This window comes from Mustela lutreola, chromosome 7 (genome assembly GCF_030435805.1).
Source record: "Mustela lutreola isolate mMusLut2 chromosome 7, mMusLut2.pri, whole genome shotgun sequence".
Classification (NCBI taxonomy): domain Eukaryota; kingdom Metazoa; phylum Chordata; class Mammalia; order Carnivora; family Mustelidae; genus Mustela; species Mustela lutreola.
The window spans coordinates 77602129-77628872 of NC_081296.1; the positions used below are offsets into that span (position 1 = coordinate 77602129).

General features: G+C 38.0%; 1 protein-coding gene across 5 annotated transcripts in view; it reads right to left on the bottom strand.

The window, feature by feature from the left end:
* The window catches only part of MYO5A (myosin VA), a 204672-nt gene that overhangs the window by 109094 nt on the left and 68834 nt on the right, over nucleotides 1–26744 (bottom strand). For all 5 annotated transcript variants that reach the window (XM_059181581.1, XM_059181582.1, XM_059181580.1 and 2 more), the window contains exons 3-5: nucleotides 24260–24431; nucleotides 22131–22275; nucleotides 2776–2932 (exon numbers count right to left, since the gene is read on the bottom strand). In XM_059181581.1, coding sequence (XP_059037564.1) covers nucleotides 2776–2932; nucleotides 22131–22275; nucleotides 24260–24431 — 474 coding nt within the window. The remainder of the gene's footprint in view (nucleotides 1–2775; nucleotides 2933–22130; nucleotides 22276–24259; nucleotides 24432–26744) is intronic.

Genomic DNA, 26744 nt, shown 5'->3' on the forward strand with positions numbered 1-26744 from the left:
ATGAAAATCATTAACTATGCTTATTAAAGATGTAAAAGAACTATTAAGACTCACTATGCCCCCCAAGAATCTTTCTCTGTCCCCGTTTTAGGATTAAAATTTCCTAGAGGAAAAGGAAAAAAAGAAAACATGATAAAATGAGCAAAAAAGAATCATTTATCTGTGCATCATTCATATTGTGCAAAAGGAGTCTATCTGAGGATAAGGAGGTTCTTTCTAAAGGATCAAGTGCAAATCCCAATAGTCACTAGGATGTGACATTAACTGTGTGGGATGCTCATTATCCAGGGAGGGGTTTCAGATTGCTGGAGACCCAGCCATGCCATTCTTAACATGGCAGTAAAGGACTCTGGTAGAGAAACACAGTCTTGGGGCAAGTTTAATGTTACAGACCTTCCAGGCCGCATACACAATATTTCATCTATCTCTTCTTCCTATGACTGCAAACCCTTTGTCACCATTCTTCAGCCACGGATTCCATTTTAATCTTTCAAACTGGGATGCCCTCATTTGTAGTCATTGAGAGTTAGTTCTCTGTCAAACTTTCTTAATCCAAATTCCCACAGAAAAACTACACAACAATATAGAAGGGAGTAGCTAATTATAACTGATGGCTTTATCTTTTTTTGTTCATCCCAGCAAATAAACTAAATTCTTTATAACTACATATTAAAAACTAGGATCTTGGGGCACCTGGGTGGCTCAGGCCTTCATCCCAGGGTCCTGGGATCGAGCCCTGCCTCGGACTCCCTGCTTGGCAGGAAGCCTGATTCTCCCTCTCCTAGTCCTCCTGCTTGTGTTCCCTTTCTCTCTGTGTCTCTCTCTGTCAAATAAATAAATAAAATCTTAAAAAAAAAAAAAAAAGTAGGATCTATGACCATTTTAATCTCTCCTACTAACACAAATCTGTTTTGTAGAAAAACCAATGTAGCTATTTTTTGAATGAGAATATAGCAAGGTCATAAAATATTCTAGACATATTCTAGAAGGTTCATCCCAGACTTACATTATTATATGATCCAGCCTAGAAGAGATGGGATTCCCTGATGCCATCACTATCTAGACTGTGATATTCTAACTTTAGGGATTAAGAAAGAAATAAACTGCTGACAACTACACAGAATTTGTTGTTGTGACCCAAAACAGTCAAACCAATGGTAGGAAGCAAAGCAAAACCCAGTTTTTTTCTGACCCAAAACCCAAAACTGGTTCTATGGATTATATTTCCCCAATATTAACAATGGCATCCAGCATTTATCCATAGCTTAAATTCTTTCAAAATCTTAATATTTGCTTAAAATCTTTACGAGTCTTTCTGGCACACACCTCTGTCACACACACACCCCACCACCCTGTCTGTGCTATTTCAGAAAACTTCTCCAGTTCTCGCTGCACAGTGTACCTAGTCCAGGCAGCCTCGTAACTCCCCTCGTAACTCTTGGTCCCAAGGACAGAGGTCCTCCTGCTATGGAGGGCAGCCCCTGCAGGCTGGGGCACAATATCCTGTTTCCAAGTGTCATACACGGCACTGCAAACCAGGCACAATTACCTCTGAACTGATTATTGCAACAACCACTTGTATCACAGGTGCACCAGGCCAGTTCTAAACTCCGTCTGTGTTTGGGTGACAAATAAGGCTTGACAAAGGGAAAAAACAGGAATAAAAAATGCTGACTTGAATTTTTAATAAGACAGGTTTTTTCTCCCTGTCCAAAATAATTTCCCCCCCATTAGTAATGAGAATTAGTCTTTTCCATTCAATGGGACTACTTACAAAAATGCGACTTTCCTAATATTGTTTTAATAGACAAATAATTCTCTAGCTACAAATCCTGAAATACTCAAAGTCTCACACAAACAGGTCACTTTCTTTGGCATGAGCTTTCCACTTTGTAGACATATTTTGCTTTTGAAAGGACATCCTTCTGTACTTCTTCCTTTCTCAGCAATTTATAGCTACCGAATTTCTTTTTCTAACCTAAAGCTGTGTATTGTGCTTCACAGAAACAAGAAAAATGTTTCACAAGATCATGATTTAAGCTTGTAGTTCACATCTGGGGGAAACAAATAGAAACTTACAGCTAAACAGGTTGTGCTAAATACAGAAAATGAAATGTGGCAAAGGAACGATAAAATTCATCATGCTTGGGTATAGTGAATCCTATGAACATCAGAAATGGGGGGAAATGAGAAACATTCTTCTAGTACAAGGACCAATAAATTTCTAGGAGAATAGAAATTTAGAAAATGAAATCTCACTGCCAGTTATTTAGCGGCAAGGCAGTGGTATGTTAAAAATGCAGGATTATCGGGACGCCTGGGTGGCTCAGTTGGTTAAGCAGCTGCCTTCGGCTCAGGTCGTGATCCCAGCGTCCTGGGATCGAGTCCCACATCAGGCTTCTTGCTCAGCAGGGAGCCTGCTTCTCCCTCTGCTTCTGCCTGCCATTCTGTCTGCCTGTGCTCGCTCTCTCCCCCTCTCTCTCTCTGATAAATAAATAAAATCTTAAAAAAAAAAAATAAAAAATAAAAATAAATAAAAATAAAAATGCAGGATTATGGAATAAAATAGATGCTTCCATAGCTGTGCTTTACTCAAATGGCTACTTTTCTGACTTTCTACTTTTCGTAGATCTCTTCTTACTAATACGTGGAAAAGTATTTTCTTACTTTTAGTGGATGAGACAGCCCAGACTTTGACAGGTGCTGTTTCGATACTTTTTTGAGCAGGTTTCTTAACAGAACATAGTAAGAAGGCCAAGGCCACTGCTGCCTTACCTCCATGATGGGGTTGGAGGCCAAGACCTTCTCCTCAACATTGGCTTCACTGGCAGAACCACTCACGGTTGCAAAGTATCGCATGGCATACTTAGCTGAGACTGTTTTTCCTGCCCCAGACTCTCCACTTACAATGATGGACTGATTTCGTTCATCTCTGTAAAACAAAGAAGAGTAACTAACAGTGCTCCCTGCTCCTGCATGGGACTAGCATTATTTCCTCTGTGTTCTCATCAGCAAGCCATGGTGAATCTCTTCTGGTTCATACATGCAGCAATGTGGGAAGGAACATAAGAATATTTCCTAATAAAAGTAACTATGTACAAACTAGCAATGAAGAGAGAGGGAGAGGAGAATATCAAGCATCATATTAGGTAGCATCACATCTAAGGATGAATCTGTGTTAGAGGGTCTCTGATACTTGTGTGAACAGGTCTCAAGCACATTATTTAATTTCTAGACAATAATTCTGGTATATTACAGTACTTCAATCACCTCAGAAGAAAAAGGAGCCACAGCAGGGGAATTTAGAAGAAAATCCTATTTAATTAAAATTACAGATTGTCTAGTAGTTAACAGTCCCTATATCATATGTTCCACAAACTCCAGTTCCTTCTTCTCAGGAGAGAAGAAACAGTTCATTTATTTGTTGGTTGACTTCTTCAGATATGTCAGAACCCAAAGACTATCTACTATCCCATCTTTAGTTCATTCACACAATGACTCAAAAACTCTAAGTAATATACTTGTTTACAAAGACTATTATTTCTTTGAGGATAAAAACCTAAGTCATCTTTATTTTTAATATCTAGCACCTAGTACAAAGCCTGACACATCACAAATGCTCAATAAATGTGTATTTCTTTTTTTTTTTTTTTAAGATTTTATTTATTTATTTATTTGACAGAGAGAGAGATCACAAGTAGGCAGAGAGAGAGAGAGAGAGAGGAGGAAGCAGGCTCCCTGCTGAGCAGAGAGCCTGATGTGGGACTCGATCCCAGGACTCTGAGATCATGACCTGAGCCGAAGGCAGTGGCTTAACCCACTGAGCCACCCAGGTGCCCAATAAATGTGTATTTCTTATAAGTAAAAAGAAATTCAATGAACAACCTAATCTAAGAATAAATCTTTCTGCTTATTTCTTTTAAAGATTTTATTTATTTGAGAGAGAGTGTGAGCACGAAAGAGACAAAGCAAGCACAAGATGGGGGTAGAGGGAGAGGGAGAAATGGGCTCCCCACTCAGAGCTCAACCCCAGGACCCTGGGATCATGACCTGAGCTGTAAGCAGACGTATAACCTACTGAGCCGCCCAGACACCCCTAAATCTCTCTGCTTTGGTGACAATTTCTACTAGGACAGAAGTAGAAAATCCCACTTCTTAAGATGGAACCAGCAATTAACTTTTAATCAAAATAACTGAACAAGGGCCACCTGGGTGGCTCAGTCAGTTAAGCATCTATCTGCCTTTGGCTCAGGTTATGTTCCCAGGGTTCTGAGATCAAGCCCCACTTTGGGCTCCCTGCTCAGTGGGGAGTCTGCTTCTCCCTCTCCCACGCCCCTGCTTGTGTTCCTTCTCTTACAGTGTCTCTCTGTCAAATAAATAAATAAAAATTTTTAAAAAGCCGAACAAGGTATTTTTATAATAGCAAAGGTGGTATTATTTGTGCTCTTAATTTACAAAGGGACTGGATCAGGATGACTTCAAAGGTTTTTAGTGGAACTCTCCTGTAAGGGCACAAGATGGGGAAGTTATTCTACTACAGAAGATGATCTTTCTGTCTTTTAAAAGAGATTTATTTAGCCAACAAATATTTATCAAATACCTACTACATGCCAAATATTGTATTAAACACTAGGGTTACAAATTAAATAAGCTGTGATTTGTGTCCTCAAGTGGGTAAGGGTCTAACAGGAAAGACAGACTGTAATTTGAGATTATAATACATGGGATGGGGCACTGAAAGGAAGAAGAGGTGTTCAGGAGATATCAGAATAAAGTCTAAAAAGATAACTAGGAAAAAGGAAGTAAGGGAGGCAGAAATCAGAAAGCAAACATTCTAGGGAAAGGACGTAAGATAAATGAAAGCTCAGATGCATGAGAAGTTAGGAAAAAGCAAATAATTCAGTTTGGCTGGAACAGGGAGTAATGATGGTAAGACTGTAGAGATGACCAAGAAACTGACCATAGAGTTCTTCTGTGAGATGTTAAGGAATCTGAAGTTTACCTAAAGATAATGGAGTGCCATTAAACAGAAAACAAAATAATCCAACTACTAAAAATCACTCTGGCAGCAATGTGTAGTATGAGTGGTGAGAGTCCAGATGACAAATTATGAAAATCTGAACAGAGGTTGTGGCTGTCCTGACTGAGAGAGGTAGAGAGCTTTAAGAGACACCAAAGTGGTAGAAGCCACAGTACTTGGCAATAAATTTCCAAAGTAAAATTTAGGACTTTTTCAAGGAAAGGTTTCTTCCTCCTATGAGAAATGAGGGTAACTGTCTTATTTTATAGACCTTGAAAAATACAGTGGGAGTGGGGCGGCTGGGTGGCTCAGTGGGTTGAGCCGCTGCCTTCAGCTCGGGTCATGATCTCGGGGTCCTGGGATCGAGTCCCGCATCGGGCTCTCTGCTCGGCAGGGAGCCTGCTTCCCCCTCTCTCTCTGCCTGCCTCTCCATCTACTTGTGATTTCTCTCTGTCAAATTAAAAAAAAAAAAAAATACAGTGGGAGTATAGCAACTTGTTCCTGACACTCTGACTCCCATGTTGTGGGGAAAAGCAGGAGGACCTAGGTGACACTAAGGAATGTTTAAGTTTTATAATACTAGCTGGCACATAATCCCTGTTTTCATGAAACATCGTTGAACCTCATACCCACCATCTCATTTTTTTTTATTTGAATTTCTAGACAGAACTGGACACTCCCATTACCCCTGCTCATTCATTCATTCATTCATCAAAACCTAAATCATCTAATAAAACAGTTCTCATTGTGGCACCACTGTCCTTTCTTTTAGTCATTTAAAACGTCCTCAGAACTCACCTTTTTCTATACATTAATTGGATTCCCTTCTATAATATGATTAGAAAAATGACCTTTTCCTAACTTGTGCATGATCAGCTGTCACTGCACCCTGTGTAACACCACTCCTTCCAACAGCAAACGAGGTGGGGAGGTTTCCACTGGTCTGATGAAAATATCAGTGGGAACTGCTATTTAAACTGTACTGTCTTTGAAATGTTATTTCAAGTCTTAATATCAAAATATTGCACCAAAAAATCTAAAAATCCATATAGCTCTTTCCTATAATATAGGGAAGAAGAAAAATATTAAAGGCAATAAGATCAAGGATTGTTCAAATGAATCAGAAGCTTGTACAACTATGTACATAGGATATCAAGCACATGTCATATACATTTTCTTTTCTAGGATTTAGGATACCACGTACATATGATATCAATCACATGCCATATACATTTTCTTTTCTAGGATCTAGGATCAACAGTTTTTAAATTTTTTTTTAAATTTTATTTATTTATTTGACAGGCAGAGATCACAAGTAGGCTGAGAGGCAGGCAGAGAGAGAGGAGGAAGCAGGCTCCCTGCTGAGCAGAGAGCCCGATGCGGGGCTTGATCCCAGGACCCTGGGATCATGACCTGAGCCGAAGGCAGAGGCCTCAACCCACCGAGCCACCCAGGCGCCCCAACAGTTTTTAAATTTTTTAAGGGACTTTATTTTTTTATATTTCCTGACTTCTTGGCAGAAAGTCTTCCCATCTTTCCCAAGCTTAGCAGAGCTTCCAATATATAAACAAGCACCAATCTTCCATTACATAAAAGCTCCTCTGCATCAAGGCTCTATCCTTAGATCTGTCATATACGAGCTACGCAGCTTTGAGCAATTGCATGACCTCTCTGGTTTTCTCATCTTTCCTCATCTTTAAGGTTAAATAGTACCAAGGGTCCTTCTCAAATTCTAAAGGACTATAATCTAAAAGTCTAACTCTGGAGTTGTTTTTCAGATGCTGGATGGACAACAGCTTGCAGTTTAAGCCAGGGTAAACTCTTGGAACCAAGAACAATTGGAAGAGGACAGGCCTACAGAGACTCAGATGGTCTTGAGTGGCCATATTTAAAATGGGCAACCTTTCTTCTCTAGAGGGCCCCTGAATCTGAGATGACCAAAATCAATAAATGGCTACAAAGAGTAAAAATGTAAAATAATCAATTCACCTTTTTTTAAATTAAATGCAGGAAGTAGAAATCTTTATAAAATAGGTATAGTAGGTACAATTTTAAAATGTTTTTCAGTTCTATGTGGCCATAGGAAGAAATGCCAAAAAGACAGAAAAAGAGTAGACATAGGTAGAAGAGAAGACAGAGAGAGACGAGAGAGGCATAACAGATAATAAAGACACACAAAAGGAAAAACAAGAAGGGTAGGATAGAGATGAGGAGAAAACACACAAAAACATCAGAGATAAAAATTTTGTGGTTCACACTTGCTTATCCCCTACACAAAAATAAACCTAAAATGGATTAAAGACCTAATTTTGAGACCTGAAAACATAAAATTCCTAGAAGAAAACATAGGCAATAATCCCTTTGACATCAGCTGTAAAAACATTTTTCTAGATATGTCTCTTTTGGCAGGGGAAACAAAAGCAATATTTAAACTATTTTTATTTATTTTTTTAAATTTATTTATGTTTATTTATGTTTTACACAACAAAACAAAAAAGACAACCTACTGAATGAAGGAAGAGATTTGCAAATGATATAGCCAATAAGAGATCGATATTGAAACTATTTAAAGAACTTAACACAACTCAACACCAAAAAACCCCAAATAATCCAATTTTTAAATGGGCATAAGTCATGAACAAACACTTTTTCAAAGAAGACATCCAGATGGTCAACAGGCATGTGAAAAGATGCTCAACACCACTCATCATCAGGGAAATGTAAATTAAAACTACAATGAGCTATTACCTCACACCTGTCAAAATGGCTAAAATCAAAAATGAAGAAATAAGTGTTGGTGAGGATGTGGAGAAAAAGGAATCCTTGTGCACTGTTGATGGGAATGCAAGCTGGTGCAGCCACTGTGGAAAACAGTATGGAGGTTCCTCAAAAAGTTAAAGATAGAATTACCTTATGATCTAGTAATTCTATTACTGGGTATTAGCCAAAGAAAATTTTAAAAACTAATTTGAAGAAAGAGAGGGAGAGAGAGAATCACTCCTATGCTTACTGTAGCATTATTTATAATAGCCAAAATATGGAAGCAACCCAAATGTCCACCCACAGATGAATGAATAAAAATACAGTATATAGACACAAAGATATGTTACTCAGCCATAAGAAAGAATGAGATCTTGCCATTTGCAACAACATGGATAGACCTAGAAGGCATAATACTAAGTGAAATAAGTCAATCAAAGAAAGACAAATACCTTGATTTCATTCACGTGTGGAATTTAAGAAAGAAAATTAATGAACAAAGGAAAAAAGACAAACAGAAAAGCAGACTTTTAAATACAAAGAACAAACTGGTGGTTACCAGAGGCAAGGTCGGGGGGATCGGTAAAATAAGTGAAGGGGATTAAGAGCACACTTATACTGATGAGCACTGAGTAAAGTATAGAATTATTGAATCATTATATTGCAAATTTTAAACTAATGTAACACTGTATGTTAATCATACCTGAATTAAAAAAATAAAAATTAAAAATTTTTATGGTTCAAGGTGAATACCAGAGTCTACCCTCTTCTAGTCATTTGAGCTGTAAGCTTTATGTGGTTTTATATATATATATATATATATATATATATATATATATATATATAATAATTTACTCTTCTTTGAAATTTTGCATATCTTATCAGCCAGTATTTATAATCCTTCAAGTGTTCCTGTTCTTTTTTTTTTTTTTTTTTTTTTTTTTTTTTTTTATTTTTTATAAACATATATTTTTTATATACATATATTTTTATCCCCAGGTCTGTGAATCACCAGGTTTACACACTTCACAGCACTCACCAAATCACATACCCTCCCCAATGTCCATAATCCCACCCCCTTCTCCCCAACCCCCTCCCCCCGGCAACCCTCAGTTTGTTTTGTGAGATTAAGAGTCACTTATGGTTTGTCTCCCTCCCAATCCCATCTTGTTTCATTTATTCTTCTACCCACTTAAGCCTCCATGTTGCATCACCACTTCCTCATATCAGGGAGATCATATGATAGTTGTCTTTCTCTGCTTGACTTATTTCGCTAAGCATGATACGCTCTAGTTCCATCCATGTTGTTGCAAATGGCAAGATTTCATTTCTTTTGATGGCTGCATAGTATTCCATTGTGTATATATACCACATCTTCTTGATCCATTCATCTGTTGATGGACATCTAGGTTCTTTCCATAGTTTGGCTATTGTGGACATTGCTGCTATAAACATTCGGGTGCATGTGTCCCTTTGGATCACTACATTTGTATCTTTAGGGTAAATACCCAATAGTGCAATTGCTGGGTCATAGGGCAGTTCTATTTTCAACATTTTGAGGAACCTCCATGCTGTTTTCCAGAGTGGCTGCACCAGCTTGCATTCCCACCAACAGTGTAGGAGGGTTCCCCTTTCTCCGCATCCTCGCCAGCATCTGTCATTTCCTGACTTGTTGATTTTAGCCATTCTGACTGGTGTGAGGTGATATCTCATTGTGGTTTTGATTTGTATTTCCCTGATGCCAAGTGATATGGAGCACTTTTTCATGTGTCTGTTGGCCATCTGGATGTCTTCTTTGCAGAAATGTCTGTTCATGTCTTCTGCCCATTTCTTGATTGGATTATTTGTTCTTTGGGTGTTGAGTTTGCTAAGTTCTTTATAGATTCTGGACACTAGTCCTTTATCTGATATGTCGTTTGCAAATATCTTCTCCCATTCTGTCAGTTGTCTTTTGATTTTGTTAACTGTTTCCTTTGCTGTGCAAAAGCTTTTGATCTTGATGAAATCCCAGTAGTTCATTTTTTCCCTTGCTTCCCTTGCCTTTTGCGTTGTTCCTAGGAAGATGTTGCTGCGGCAGAGGTCGAAGAGGTTGCTGCCCGTGTTCTCCTCAAGGATTTTGATGGATTCCTTTCGTACATTGAGGTCCTTCATCCATTTTGAGTCTATTTTTGTGTGTGGTGTAAGGAAATGGTCCAATTTCATTTTTCTGCATGTGGCTGTCCAATTTTCCCAGCACCATTTATTGAAGAGGCTGTCTTTTTTCCATTGGACATTCTTTCCTGCTTTGTCGAAGATTAGTTGACCATAGAGTTGAGGGTCTATTTCTGGGCTCTCTATTCTGTTCCATTGATCTATGTGTCTGTTTTTGTGCCAGTACCATGCTGTCTTGATGATGACAGCTTTGTAATAGAGCTTGAAGTCCGGAATTGTGATGCCACCAACGTTGGCTTTCTTTTTCAATATCCCTTTGGCTATTCGAGGTCTTTTCTGGTTCCATATAAATTTTAGAATTATTTGTTCCATTTCTTTGAAAAAGATGGATGGTACTTTGATAGGAATTGCATTAAATGTGTAGATTGCTTTAGGTAGCATAGACATTTTCACAATATTTATTCTTCCAATCCAGGAGCATGGAACATTTTTCCATTTCTTTGTGTCTTCCTCAATTTCTTTCATGAGTACTTTATAGTTTTCTGAGTATAGATTCTGTGTCTCTTTGGTTAGGTTTATTCCTAGGTATCTTATGGTTTTGGATGCAATTGTAAATGGGATTGACTCCTTAATATCTCTTTCTTCTGTCTTGCTGTTGGTGTAGAGAAATGCAACTGATTTCTGTGCATTGATTTTATATCCTGACACTTTACTGAATTCCTGTATAAGTTCTAGCAGTTTTGGAGTGGAGTCTTTTGGGTTTTCCACATATAGTATCATATCATCTGCGAAGAGTGATAATTTGACTTCTTCTTTGCCGATTTGGATGCCTTTAATTTCCTTTTGTTGTCTGATTGCTGAGGCTAGGACCTCTAGTACGATGTTGAATAGCAGTGGTGATAATGGACATCCCTGCCGTGTTCCTGACCTTAGCGGAAAAGCTTTCAGTTTTTCTCCATTGAGAATGATATTTGCGGTGGGTTTTTCATAGATGGCTTTGATGATATTGAGGTATGTGCCCTCTATCCCTACACTTTGAAGAGTTTTGATCAGGAAGGGATGTTGTACTTTGTCAAATGCTTTTTCAGCATCTATTGAGAGTATCATATGGTTCTTGTTCTTACTTTTATTGATGTGTTGTATCACATTGACTGATTTGCGGATGTTGAACCAACCTTGCAGCCCTGGAATAAATCCCACTTGGTCGTGGTGAATAATCTTTTTAATGTACTGTTGAATCCGATTGGCTAGTATTTTGTTGAGTATTTTCGCATCTGTGTTCATCAAGGATATCGGTCTATAGCTCTCTTTTTTGGTGGGATCCTTGTCTGGTTTTGGGATCAAGGTGATGCTGGCCTCATAAAATGAGTTTGGAAGTTTTCCTTCCATTTCTATTTTTTGGAACAGTTTCAGGAGAATAGGAATTAGTTCTTCTTTAAATGTTTGGTAGAATTCCCCCGGGAAGCCGTCTGGCCCTGGGCTTTTGTTTGTTTGGAGATTTTTAATGACTGTTTCAATCTCCTTACTGGTTATGGGTCTGTTCAGGCTTTCTATTTCTTCATGGTTCAGTTGTGGTAGTTTATATGTTTCTAGGAATGCATCCATTTCTTCCAGATTGTCAAATTTATTGCCGTAGAGTTGCTCATAGTATGTTCTTATAATAGTTTGTATTTCCTTGGTGTTAGTTGTGATCTCTCCTCTTTCATTCATGATTTTATTTATTTGGGTCCTTTCTCTTTTCTTTTTGATAAGTCGGGCCAGGGGTTTATCAATTTTATTAATTCTTTCAAAGAACCAGCTCCTAGTTTCGTTGATTTGTTCTATTGTTTTTTTGGTTTCTATTTCATTGATTTCTGCTCTGATCTTTATGATTTCTCTTCTCCTGCTGGGCTTAGGGTTTCTTTCTTGTTCCTTCTCCAGCTCCTTTAGGTGTAGGGTTAGGTTGTGTACCTGAGACCTTTCTTGTTTCTTGAGAAAGGCTTGTACCGCTATATATTTTCCTCTCAGGACTGCCTTTGTTGTGTCCCACAGATTTTGAACCGTTGTATTTTCATTATCATTTGTTTCCATGATTTTTTTCAATTCTTCTTTAATTTCCCGGTTGACCCATTCATTCTTTAGAAGGATACTCTTTAGTCTCCATGTATTTGGGTTCTTTCCAAACTTCCTTTTGTGGTTGAGTTCTAGCTTTAGAGCATTGTGGTCTGAAAATATGCAGGGAATGATCCCAATCTTTTGATACCGGTTGAGTCCTGATTTAGGACCGAGGATGTGATCTATTCTGGAGAATGTACCATGTGCACTAGAGAAGAATGTGTATTCTGTTGCTTTGGGATGAAATATTCTGAATATATCTGTGATGTCCATCTGGTCCAGTGTGTCATTTAAGGCCTTTATTTCCTTGCTGATCTTTTGCTTGGATGACCTGTCCATTTCAGTGAGGGGAATATTAAAGTCCCCTACTATTATTGTATTGTTGTTTATGTGTTTCTTTGATTTTGTTATTAATTGGTTTATATAGTTGGCTGCTCCCACGTTGGGGGCATAGATATTTAAAATTGTTAAATCTTCTTGTTGGACAGACCCTTTGAGTATGATATAGTGTCCTTCCTCATCTCTTATTACAGTCTTTGGCTTAAAATCTAATTGATCTGATATAAGGATTGCCACTCCTGCTTTCTTCTGATGTCCATTAGCATGGTAAATTCTTTTCCACCCCCTCACTTTAAATCTGGAGGTGTCTTCGGGCTTAAAATGAGTTTCTTGGAGGCAACATATAGATGGGTTTTGTTTTTTTATCCATTCTGATACTCTGTGTCTTTTGACAGGGGCATTTAGCCCATTCACATTCAGGGTAACTATTGAGAGATATGAATTTAGTGCCATTGTATTGCCTGTAAGGTGACTGTTACTGTATATGGTCTCTGTTCCTTTCTGATCTACCACTTGTAGGCTCTCTCTTTGCTTAGAGGACCCCTTTCAATATTTCCTGTAGAGCTGGTTTGGTATTTGCAAATTCTTTCAGTTGTTGTTTGTCCTGGAAGCTTTTAATCTCTCCTTCTATTTTCAATGATAGCCTAGCTGGATATAGTATTCTTGGCTGCATGTTTTTCTCGTTTAGTGCTCTGAAAATATCATGCCAGCTCTTTCTGGCCTGCCAGGTCTCTGTGGATAAGTCAGCTGCCAATCTAATATTTTTACCATTGTATGTTACAGACTTCTTTTCCCGGGCTGCTTTCAGGATTTTCTCTTTGTCATTGAGACTTGTAAATTTTACTATTATGTGACGGGGTGTGGGCCTATTCTTATTTATTTTGAGGGGCATTCTCTGAACCTCCTGAATTTTGATGCTTGTTCCCTTTGCCATATTGGGGAAATTCTCCCCAATAATTCTCTCCAGTATACCTTCTGCTCCCCTCTCACTTTCTTCTTCTTCTGGAATCCCAATTATTCTAATGTTGTTTCGTCTTATGGTGTCACTTATTTCTCGAATTCTCCCCTCGTGGTCCAGTAGCTGTTTGTCCCTCTTTTGATCAGCTTCTTTATTCTCTGTCATTTGGTCTTCTATATCACTAATTCTTTCTTCTGCCTCATTTATCCTAGCAGTGAGAGCCTCCATTTTTGATTGCACCTCATTAATAGCTTTTTTGATTTCAACTTGGTTAGATTTTAGTTCTTTTATTTCTCCAGAAAGGGCTTTTATATCTCTCGAGAGGGTTTCTCTAATATCTTCCATGCCTTTTTCGAGCCCGGCTAGAACCTTGAGAATTGTCATTCTGAACTCTAGATCTGACATATTACCGATGTCTGTATTGATTAGGTCCCTAGCCTTCGGTACTGCCTCTTGTTCTTTTTTTTGTGGTGAATTTTTACGTCTTGTCATTTTGTCCAGATAAGAGTAAATGAAGGGGCAAGTAAAATACTAAAAGGGTGGCAACAACCCCAGGAAAATATGCTTTAGCCAAATTAGAAGAGATCCAAAATCGTGAGTGGGGAGAAAGGGGATAAAAAGAGGTTCAAAAAGGAAGAAAGAAAAAAGAAAAAAAAAAAAAAAAAAAAAAAAAAAAAAGAAAAGAATTTTTTTTAAAAAAGAAAACACCTAAGAAAAATGTAAAAAAAAATATATATATATTAGATAAACTAGTAAAAAATCGTTAAAAAAGAAAAAGGTAACAGTTAAAAAAAAAAAAAAAAAAATTTTACCCGAAGGCGAGAAAAAAAAAAAAAAAATGAAAAAGAAAAAATTAAATTAACTGCAAGACTAAAAAAAATCACAGGAAAAAAGCCATGAGTTCCGTGCTTGGCTTTCTCCTCCTCTGGAATTCTGCTGCTCTCCTTGGTATTGAAACCGCACTCCTTGGTAGGTGAGCTTGGTCTCGGCTGGATTTCTTGTTGATCTTCTGGGGGAGGGGCCTGTTGTAGTGATTTTCAAGTGTCTTTGCCCCAGGCGGAATTACACCGCCCTTACCCGGGGCCGGGGTGAGTAATCCGCTCGGGTTTGCTTTCAGGAGCTTTTGTTCCCTGAGCGCTTTCCGTAGAGTTCCAGAGGACGGGAATACAAATGGCGGCCTCCTGGTCTCCGGCCCGGAGGAGCCGAGAGCCCAGGGCCCCACTCCTCAGTGCGCCCTCAGAGAACAGCGCCCAGTTACTCCCGTCTGCCTGACCTCCGGCCGCGCTCCGAGCTCACCAAGCCTGCGACCGGTTCAAGGTAACACGGAGCTGCGAGCTTACTGTCGGCTCTGTCTCTGTAGCCGGCTTTCCCGTTCCAATACCCGCAAGCTCTGCGACACTCAGACACCCCCGATCCTTCTGTGACCCTGCGGGACCTGAGGCCACGCTGACCCCGCGTGGGCTTCGCTCCGGTTTAGCCTCTGGAGCGATGTCCCTCCGCGGAACAGACTTTTAAAAGTCCTGATTTTGTGCGCGGTTGCTCCGCCGCTTGCCGGGAGCCGGCCCCTCCCCCCGGGGTCTATCTTCCCGTCGCTTTGGATTCACTTCTCCGCCGGTCCTACCTTTCAGAAAGTGGTTGTTTTTCTGTTTCCAGAATTGCTGTTCTTCTTCTCTTCGATCTGCCGATGGATTTTCAGGTGTTTGCAATCTTTAGATAAGCTATCTAGCTGATCTCCGGCTAGCTGAAGCAGTCTCAGCTTGCTACTTCTCCACCATCTTGACTCCTCCCCCCTGTTCCTGTTCTTTTAATACAAGAAAGTTTTTTCTACTTTTGGGAGGTAGATATCACTTCAAAACCCTGATAAAAACACATTAAAGAACAAAGATTCTCTACTCTTCATTGGTCAGATCTGGACTGTCTTAAGGACACATGAAGCAAAGATTTATGATTTCTGGCTTGGCCAGTTTTCTCAAGGCCTCTAGAGTAATCCTAAATATCTGGGTACTGGGTGCCTTTGGAGGTAAGCTCTTCTGACCTAGTTTTATCAATGGTGGTTCCAGAGGCTCTAATGTGAACTAAAAGCCCCCACCTAAAAATACTGCTTCATTCATTTATTCAACAAACATGTAACGAGCAGTCACAATGTGCCAAACATTTTGTGAAGATAAAAGACTCCGGGATCATAGCCTTTTGAGAGAGATTGAAAGTATAGTTAAAATGAAGCACTTCATTACTTCACTCCATTTTAACAAGGAGGTCCACCCAGGATACCACCCAGGATGGAAGTGGTGGGAGATGAGGGGAGGGGATGTCAGGAAATGCTTTCTTAAAAAGGGAATGCTTTCATTGACTTTCACATGATGATTAGGAGAAAACTAGGTTGAATGGGAAGAGTGCAATGGGAATGAAACTACACAGTAGCACCTGAAACCTCAGGAAAAATGTATTCAAGAACAGAATATCCACTCTGGGTTGATGAAAGAGAAGAGTTTCACTTTAGTCCATTTCCATCCTTGGTCTTCAGTCCTTTTATTCAGTATATCTGTATCTAATTGGTCTGTCCAGCCTTTTCTTATATCTACTCAGTTTTCATTTTATATCAGGTGTACATAGATTTTCCTTCCTTTAAAAAAATGTAACCTCTCTAGTCTATCATGGTCATACTGAATATTACTCGTATTTTCTAAGACCGTCAACTTGTTCTCTGCAAATTTAATGAGCATACTTTTCAGTCACATCAAGATCACTCAAGACTAAATTAAGTAATGCCAACCTCAGGCCTGACTCATATGGAAGACAATTTAATATTTTCACGCATGTTGGTATTGAATCTCTGATAACCACTGGGTGTTGCTGTTTACCTTAGTTAAGTGGACAAGCACCTACATCTAATTTTTAGCTTATAAGTGAACATGTGTGCATGAAACAAAATCTCGAGTTTTTTTTTTTTTCAGGCAATCAATCTAATTGTTTCTCCCTTATCTGAGCCTTTGTTAAAAAGAGAAAATACTAAGTTCATGTGATATAAAGCTTTCTTCCAAGGATGTGCCTTTAGTGTGATTACGTGACTTCACTTGAGATTCTAATCCCTATCTCTCTTGTTAAGAGCTGTTAAATTTTTCTACATCATTATCATTCATCAAAATCAAGCTGCTGTGCTCTGTGTTTTCATGATTTCCGGTTCTGATGACTCTCAAGAACACTTTTTTTTAGTTTTTTATTTTAATTCCAGTTAGTTAACATACAGTGTTATATTAGTTTCAGCTGTACAATACAGTGATTCAACAATTCCATAATATCATCTGGTGCTTATCACAAGAGCCCTCCTCCACCCCATCACCCATTTAGTCTATGGTCTATATTCTAACATTCAGCAATGTTGTTCCCTACATAGTTACCTTTCCTCCCCAGTCACCAAGGATTCAATGCAGAATATTCATTGCACGTAACTAGCATATAATGCTCATCTCCTTTAATCCTAAATAGTTCCTCAGCCTTTCTTTGACTTTTTTGATCTTCATAATTTTTCTGGTGTTTCCTCCCAATTAGATTCAGGACATGTATTTTTTGGCAGCAATCTATGGTCGATTTTTATCATAGCTGCAAGATCAAGCCATTCCTCTGCTCAAAACTCACACCCAGAGAAGAAGTCAAATTTGCTACAATACCCCAGATGGCCTTGTAGGGTCCTTGCAGTTTATGATCTCTCTGCCTGGAATATCCTTCCTCAGATATGTGAATGGTGCACTCTATCCTTTCCTTCATGTAATTATTCAAAAGACAGCTTTATTTGTTATGGAAGTAGATAAGTTGATACCAAAGTATATACGGAAAAAACAAACATCTAAGGATAGCCAGGAAAATAATGAAAAGGACAAACTATGAGAGGGTTTAATGATACCAAACATTAAAAAATATTCTGAAGGGGTGCCTGGGTGGCTCAGTTGATTAAGTGTCTGACTCTTGATCTCAGCTCAGGTCTTGATCTCAGGGTCATAAGTTCAAGCCCCATGCTGGGCTTGGAGCCTACTTTAAAAAAAAATTACTACAAAGGCACTATAATTATAACAGTGTGGTACTGGGACATGAATAGATAAAGGGAGGTGAAAAGAACATAGAGAAGAAATTGATCCAAAAACATGAGAAAACCTAGGATATGCTAAATGGCATCTGAAAGAACTGGAGCAAAATGGGTTTCTTAATAAAGTGATGCTGAATAACCAGATAGCCATTTGGAAAAAAGATAAATTTAGATCCATATCTCATATCATACAAAAGAATAAACTTCAGGGGCGCCTGGGTGGCTCAGTGGGTTAAAGCCTCTGCCTTCGGCTCAGGTCATGATTCCAGGGTCCTGGGATTGAGCCCCACACAGGGCTCTCTGCTCAGCGGGGAGCCTGCTTCTCCCTCTCTCTGTCTGCTTCTCTATTTGTGCTCTGTCAAATAAATAAATAAAATCTTTAAAAAAAAAAAAAGAATAAACTTCAATTGAATCAGGGATCTAAAAGGTACATTATAAAACAACACAAAGAGTAGGAGAAAACATGGATGAGGGGCACCTAGGTGTTTCAGTCATTAAGCATCTACCTTCAGCTCAGGTCACGATCCCAGAGTTCTGGGACTGGTACCACATCAGGCTCCCTGCTCAATGGGAAGCCTGCTTCTCCCTCTCCCACTCCCACTGCTTGTGTTCCCTCTCTTGCTGTGTCACTCTCTGTCAAATAAATAAACAAAATCTTAAAAAAAAAAAAAAGAAAGAAAACATGGATGAATTTCTCTTTTATCCTGGTATAGGGAAAAGCTTTTAACAAGGACTCAAAATACAGAGTAATTAAAAAAAAGACTGATTATTTTGCATAGGAAAATAACAGCATAAATGAAATAAAAAGAAAACTTATAAGTAGGGGGGAGTATTTGCAATGTATACCATAGGCAAAGGGCTAATATCTCTAACGTATTTTTTAAAATTCTTGAAATTGAGGATCAAAGGACTAAAAACACAATAGAAAAATTGAAACAGACATGAATGGACAGTTTACCACATAAACAAAAAAACAAATACATCAATAAAAAGTCTCTTAAACACATGTAAAGATGTAAACTCACTCATATTTAAAGAAATACAAATGAAAACAACATTGAGATACCACTGGATAGTAAAGAACTAAATAGAAAGACTACACAGTTTTTGTTGATGAGGCTATAGGGAAGCAGGGACTCTTGAACATTTTTGGCAGAAATACAAACCAGTACAAATCTTCTAGAGGGAATTTTGTAGGCAATACCTACAAAACTACATTTACAACTAGATTTTGACCTAGCAATGTCAATGGCTGTTAAAATTAGTAAAGTGAAAGTATGATGAGAAACAGGATATTTGCACAGTCTCAAAGTATTTTCCTATAATACACTTACTAATTTTAAAGTTTAAAATAAGTAATTATAGTAGAGAAATCTGGTAGATACCGGCATAACCAAGTGATCAAACTTAACATCCCCAGTAACTGGCATCTTGTGTCTCCTCTATATGATGAAAGGCATACCACTTCTGTGAGGATCCTGCCCCAAATGCATGGCTAGCCTCAATCTAACCCAGAGAAAACCTTAAACTTTCAGAAGGGGAAAAATTTTTGCAGTCTGTTTTGTCTAATTCTTCTATTGCCGTGTCCTCAGGGTCTACAAGATAGCTGGCTAGCATTCTTCCAAGTTGTCAAAGCCATGAAAGGAAAGAGGACAAACAGATGGTCCTAGATAGGAGGAGCCTAAGGAGACAGAACTAGGTGCAATGTATGATTCTAGATTGGATCCTAGAACAGAAAAAGCACATCAGAGGGGAAATGATGAATGTGATCAAGATATTTAGACTACTTAATAGTATTATATCAATGTGAATTTCCTTGTTTCAATTATTTACTACAGCTGGATGTAGGGTATATGGTACCTCTGTGTACTGTTTGTCCACACTTAAGCTCAAGATTTTTTTTTTACGTTTGAAAGAAAAAAGGTGCACGGAGAGATAGCTTTACAAGGAGGCTCTCCCTGAGCCTAGCATATATGCCCTTTGGCCCACCTAACATTATCTACTTCTCTGACTTTATTTTCCAGAAAAGCACTTATTAATATGTGATAAACTGTATCTTATTTACTGTTATTATTTATCATGCCTCACTTCAGGAGAGTAAGAATTTTTGTCTATTTGTCTCACTTGTCTGCTGCTGTGTCCCCCATGCCTGGGACAGTGTGCTGGTGGTGTTCAGTAAAGGTCTACTGAACAAGTAGCCGTTACCTTCCCTGAAGTTGTAGGGGCCTCTAAGGGTACCAGGTCTCACATGTGGTGAATATGGCACATCTCCACTCAGTAAGGAAAAGATGATAAGAAAGGATCCTGCAATATCTAGCTCCCACTGTATGCCTAAGAGACATGGACTGTTTAGCAGCTGCAGCACATCTTATGTGCACAGATTTACTCATATACATGGTGGACTTAGGAAAGACTGAAGCGTATTTTAAAACTGGCTTGGAAACAGAATTGAGCAAAGGGGAAAGCAGCAAGCAAACCTGCAGTAATTGCAATGACTGGCTGAGTCACAGGGAAATAATTTGGGGGGGGTGGGGGGGCTGGGTGGAAACCAGTGTAAATCCAGGGTTTAAAAGCCAGAAATACTCACATAAATCTAACACTATTCTTGGGTTTCTCTCACAAAAATGCTAAGAACCAAACTTTCGTTTTTAAAATTAGTTTTTTAAAGAAGTCATATTATTCTCTAGGAGCAGTATAACACTTTTTGGAGACAATTTTTAGGTCCTGGCACTCCCGGCAATTCCTTCTCTGCCCAGTAGTTCTCTGGCTGTACTTGTGTGGTGCTAACATTTTATTGAATGCTCCAGTGCCATACACATCAAATATTGGTGGGCTTTTCTCATTTTAGGGAAAAAATTGTGCTGATAGATGGAATTTAAAAGCTTTAAAAAAAAAAAAAAATATGGGACGCCTGGGTGGCTCAGTTGGTTAAGCAGCTGCCTTCGGCTCAGGTCATGATCCCAGCGTCTTGGGATCGAGTCCCACATCGGGCTCCTTGCTCCGCAGGGAGCCTGCTTCTCCCTCTGCCTCTGCCTGCCATTCTGTCTGCCTGTGCTTGCTCTCTCTCTCTCTCTCTGATAAATAAAATCTTTAAAAAAAAAAAAAAAAAAAAAAAAAAATTTAAAAAAAAAAAAAAAAAAAAAATAACATTTCTGGGGCACCTGAGAGGCTCAGCCAGTTGAGTGGCCGACGTTCAGTTTGGCTCAGGACATGATCTCGTGGGTTGTGGGACTGAGATCCCCCCAGAGAGCTCCATGCTCAGCGGAGGGTCTGCTTCAAGATTCTCTCCCTCTGCCCCTTCCCACCACTTGCATGCACCCAACTCTCTCTCTCAAATAAATAAATCCTTTTAAAAAAATGTAACCTTTCTTACACTTTTGACACTCATTTCCATTTTATAACAGAATCTGCTATAATAAGCATATTATGAAGTACACAACTATATTTAGTCATTTTATATTTAATATGATAATATTTCATAGTGTTAGACCAATGGAATTTGAAAGCTAGTCTTCCTAGTTATGTGGCCTTAGGAAAGTTAAATAACTTCTCAAGTGCTTAAGTTTTCTCAGTTGTAAAATGAAGATTAATAATAACTCCAACCTCAAAAGGTTGTTAGGAGGATAAAATTACTTAACAAAATGGAAGGCAATTAAACAGTGCCTTGCACAAAGAGAGTACTTAATAAGTCTTAGCGATTATTAGAACAATAATATTTTATTAATAAAAGGGCATAATGACTTCTATGGACTCTGGCATGGAAATAATTCTAAAATTCTGTTATGTGCTGGCCCAATTATGTCAAACAAACACCCTCGTTGCTTGGAAAGGAGAAAATAAAACCTCCGCAGTATTTTTTTTCTCTCCACTTCATAAATTGCTTCAGGGTTTCCCACAGCATATTTATAATATGCTGGTTCTTTCCTGAAGACTGGAGCAATGAGTTAAATGTATACTATACTATACATCCATAGTTTTGATTTTCATTATATTACATTATTAACAGCACAATCTAGTCTTGAAAGTAGCTTTTTTTCCCTTTGGTTTTCTACTCTCAAAATGTTAGGTTTCCAGGGTTAATATTAAAGACATTGTACTAATGCTGTTCAGGATCACTGGTCTCTAGAACATAAGAGTAACATTAAATTTACAGTTTCTTTGGTATTTAATTCTCTAAGATACAGACAGATTTCATCTTCTTCTTAGGCCTTTTCTTTCTGGTCTGCCACTCATTAGCTGAAGGATAGTGGGAGCATGACCTCACACCGCCAATCCTCGATCCTCTCCTCTGTAAACATAGCATCTGTCCTCCCATAGTCACAGCAGCAGGAGATTCCAAAGGCAGGTTTTTTTTTTAATTTTTAATTTTTTTAATTAACATATAATGTATTATTAGCCCAGGGACACAGGTCTGTGAATCGCCAGGTTTACACACTTCACAGCACTCACCATAGCACATACCCTCCCCAGTGTCCATAACCTCACCCTCCTCTCCTGACCCCTCTCCCTCCAGCAACCCCAAAGGCAGTTTTTAAGACTGTATGTCCTTTTATAAATACAAGGTTTTTAAATAATAATGTAGACCATTTGAAATAATCAAGGCTGCTTATTTAATAATAATTTACCAGCTGCTCTTCACTATATTTTAAAATATCTATGACTTGGCAGAGAATAAGCAATCATATCTAATAAGAATTATGAAAAAAATAAATAGAGCTTTCACCAACCTGGCCATTTGCTTGTAAGCTTCTTCAGCTACTGCAAAGATATGCGGATCCATGTCACCCATATTCTGACCACTATATGCATTAATAATATCTTCTCCATAAATAGGCAGCTGTTCATAAGGATTTATAGCTACTAGGACTATACCTGGGGGAGGGGTAAAAAAGCAAAAGAAGTTAATGATATACTAATGGACATATAAACTTAGTAAAGTGAGAATCACAGTCAACACAAATTTCAATTTCAGTTAATCTTGAACTAACAAATTGTTTAACAAATTGTTAAAGATCAAAATATACCATAGCCTTTGCTCTGAACTTGTTATACCTAGACCTAACTAAAACTGCATTTTAAAACATTAAGCTGTTAAAAATAAAAACTATGGTAATGTTAAAATAACTTTAAATATTTTCATAATATTTCAATAAAATATTCAATATTCAATTTAATAATCAAAAATATTCAATATTCAATAAAATATTCAATAAATACTGAAAATATTCAATAAAATAAAATAAAATTAAAAATTTACTACTAGAAATTTATCCAAATGAAATAATCAGACATTCAAGCAAAAGTTTTTTTTTCATAAAGATATTTATCATAGTATCATTCACAAGAGTGAAAAGTAGAAACAAACAAAATATATAACAAAGGAAGAGTAGCCAAATATTTTGTTACATTCATAAGACAGACTATTATGCTACCACCACAGATTACATTTTTATTAAAGAATATTAAATGTCATAGCAAAAGATGACACAAAACTATATACAGATTAATTCCAATTTCATATCTATTTATACTTTCTCACATATACACACATATAGGATATATCAACATAATACTGGTTATTTTTCAATAGTGAATTACATGAAACTATTTTTCCTTTTTTATACTTTTTTGTATGTCTTTAAAGTTTATAGTTGGTATATACTGACTTAATGAAGTCCTTCAATCAACAAATATTTATTCAGGTCCAAGTATGTCTCAAGTCTTTTCTGAGTGCTAGGTTTATAACAGTAAACAAAAAAAGACAAAGCTTTATTCTCATAGACCTTATATTCTAGTGGGAAATTGAGACAATTAACAAGATAAAAAATAAATATCACAGGTTAGATAGTAGAAAGGAAAAGGGAGAAAAATTAAACAGAGAAAGAAGATGGAAACTAAGGAATGGAGTAGGGGTTTATGATTTAGATAAGACAAGCATGGGAGTCTTCACCAAGGAGGTAACATATATGCAAGAAAAAGACAAATGGAAAAACGAAAATTGAGAAACAGAAGTATTTGGTTCATAGATAAGGAAGAAAAAGAGTTAGTATGAAGGATGCAAGAGGTATAAATTCCTTTATGAAGAGAAGATAGCTGTCCCTGTCCAAAGCAGGGGAGTAAGGAAGAAATGATGAGCATGGAGTTGGTCACCCAAGCAAAGACTTAGAAGAAAATGAATGAAATCCCAGACCAGAGCCCAGAAGAGAGTTATCAGGGAAAGAAAGATAAGAAGTCAGTAGAGAAAAGAGCCAGGGACAAGGTAGAAAATAAGATTAAGAAAAAAAATAGAGAGAGAGAGAAAGAAGAGACAAAAGAAGGAAAAGGGGGGGGGGAAATCCCAAAGTACCTGGTGCTTTATATCTAAGAGAAAGAAAAAAGAATCCTAAGCTGAGTCACTGGCAGCTAATACTGTAACAAGCATGGGCCCAGGCCAGCATATCAGGCAAGAACAGTTACTTTGAGTCCTCAGTCCTGCACTGAGAACAAGAGAACACTGAACTTCTCAAAACCGCACTTTGAACATCTACTCTTCTTGAGTAACAGTCCTTGTACGAGATCAAAGTCACTGGCAAACCAGTCACTGAATTTGTCAAATGACTTCTTTGGGAGGAAGATGGACCCAGTTCGGTTCTTTTTTTTTTTTTTTCCTGAGCAAAATTATATAAGTTCACAAAAGAGCTTATTCAGCACAAAATGCAACTAGCTAATGAACATGGTAATCTTGTTTAACTCTTTAGTGATTCTCTCTCTAGGAGGAACCCAACTGCAGCCTTCTTTCCCCACGCACAGTAATTCTGTGGTTATGTCTATCAGAGGAAGGAGTTCACAGTCCACTCAGAAAGCAAGGCACACTTACCACAATATGTATAAATAAGTTTGGAGTCAATAAAGCGGACTCTGAGATTGTGGAGCACAGCAGGCTCATGAAGATAGCTGAGGGCTGTGAGGTCATTTTCACCCACAAGTATGTCAGGGTTTCTCAAATGAGGCAGTTCCTTGGTCTTTGGATCTAGACGATATTCCAACTCCTGAAAGTATACAAGATATAGAATCTGGATAAATCATAGCAATAAAAGTAAAACAGGCCCATACACTTTGCTTATTTTCTATTCCTGATATGACTCTCAGCTATTAAATGCATTCTTTTCCTGACACCTTCCAAAGTCACAGAAACTGGTGGAAATGGAAGTCTTCTTTTTCACTAGATGTATTAACAAATTAATACAACTATTAAGAATTTTTGCTAATACAGTTTGAGAAGTTTAGACTTTTTAGAAAAATTTTTCATTTTTTCCATTTTTTAAATTTAAATTCAATTAATTAGCATATAATGTATCATTGGTTTCAGAACTAAGTTTAGACATTTTTAACCCAATTACTGAACCAGAAGCTTTGGTTTTTAATTTTTTTTTTAAGTAGGCTCCATGCTGGGATTGAACTCATGACCCTGAGATCAAGATCCAAGTTGAGATCAAGGGTAGGATGCTTAACTGACTAAGCCACCCAGACACCCCTGAACCAGAAGTTTTTCATCTTTAAAAAACATTTCTCTCTCCCTCCCTTCACCTGTGATAAGCAAATGAGCAATAAAGAATGGTTAAGAGCTTGACTCTAGAGCTAGATCAACCCAGGTTCAAATCCTGAAACTGGTACTTCTTTTGTGGTCTTGGATAAGTTATTCAATGTGAATCCTTCATTGGTAGAAAGGGCATAATAAAAGTAGCTTGCAGGGGTGTGATAAAAATTAAACGAGGCAGGGTGCCTGGGAGGCTCAGTCATTAAGCATCTGCCTTCAGCTCAGGTCATGATCCCAGTGTCCTGGGATCAGAGTCCCATATCAGGCTCCCTGCTCAGTGGGGATCCTGCTTCTCCCTCTCCAGGTTCCCCATGCTTGTGTTTCCTCCCTCTGCTATCTCTCTCTGTCATAAATAAATTAAAAATCTTTTAAAAAAATTAAATGAGGCAATGTATGGCATGTAGAAATACCTGGGAACCCCTGAACACTGAGAGGTCCAAGAATCCCCTGAAATTAAGTGTAAATGTATATATGTCCATATGTGTACATATATACACATATGTGTATTATATTTTGGAAAGACAGTCCTTAGTTTTCATTTGATTTTCTTTAATGAGGTTGATTGGCCTACAAATTTAAGAAGTACTACTCAATTTAAAACCAAGGAAATATGGCTTTATGGCAAAGCCAAGCATGCAAATTATCACACAAAGAGGCATTAAGGACAAATAACATATTACAAGTAAAAAGGCAAAAAAAAGAAATGTAACTGTAGAGAAGGACTAGCTGGTTTTGTAAAAAGCCACATTTCTTAACACTGCAGAGATAAACGGATGTCATATATTCAAAATAGATTGGAATGAACTATGCTAACTATGTGATCACAACCATTTGCCCTTTGACCTCTCTCTGTCTGTTTGTTATGGATGTAATGTCCTTGCATTGATCCCTGTATTACAGCCACTTCTGTCTATGCAATCTCAGGCAGAACTACTTAATGTCTCTGGGCATTGGCTTCCTTATTTGGAAAATAGTTATATTACCTACCAATCTACAGGGTTGTTGTGAGAATTAACCTAAGAAAATATGGCTCACAGTGCCTAATTTTGTGCCTAACACAGAGTAGTTGAATTCTTTAAATTTGGCATTCAAGGCCCTCCTCTACTATGGCCTAATTCTTCCCTGCCTTCTTTCCACCTAAACTTGCCTCTGTTTTGCTCTCTTGAAATTCATCCTCTGTGTGGCCACCAATGAGTCTTTTCTAAAACACAAATCCAGCATCCTTTCTCTGTTTAAAAATACTACAATCACTCCCCATCACACATCACTTGATGTCCCAGAGTTTTAGGATGATAACCAGGCCATCTGTGATGTGGTTCCAGCCCCCATCCAGTCCTGTACTCTTACTTTGCATTCTAACAACATGGAACTTGTTTAGTTCCCCAAATGCACATTACTGTGCACACCTCCCTGCCTTTGCATGGGCTTTTCTGGATTCCTGAAATGCACTTCCCCTCATCTATTTGTTCTTCACACCATGCCTCCCGATCCGTTACCTTCACCAGCCCGTCTACCCACTCCTCACTCTGTTCTACTTCTGTTCCTGGCTTTTACTTGTTATATCATGTCACACTATTCATAAATATATCTATTTCTCTTACCTAACACTGATGTCAGAAAGCACCTTTTGCCACTTCTTAACATGCTGTATAGCAGAAACTTTAATATGTGAGCCTAGAACTAGAACACACATCTTTCTAAATCTCTGCTCTAATCAACTTGTTATATTCACTAACACCAAAATATGCTCTGCTACTCAAAGGGT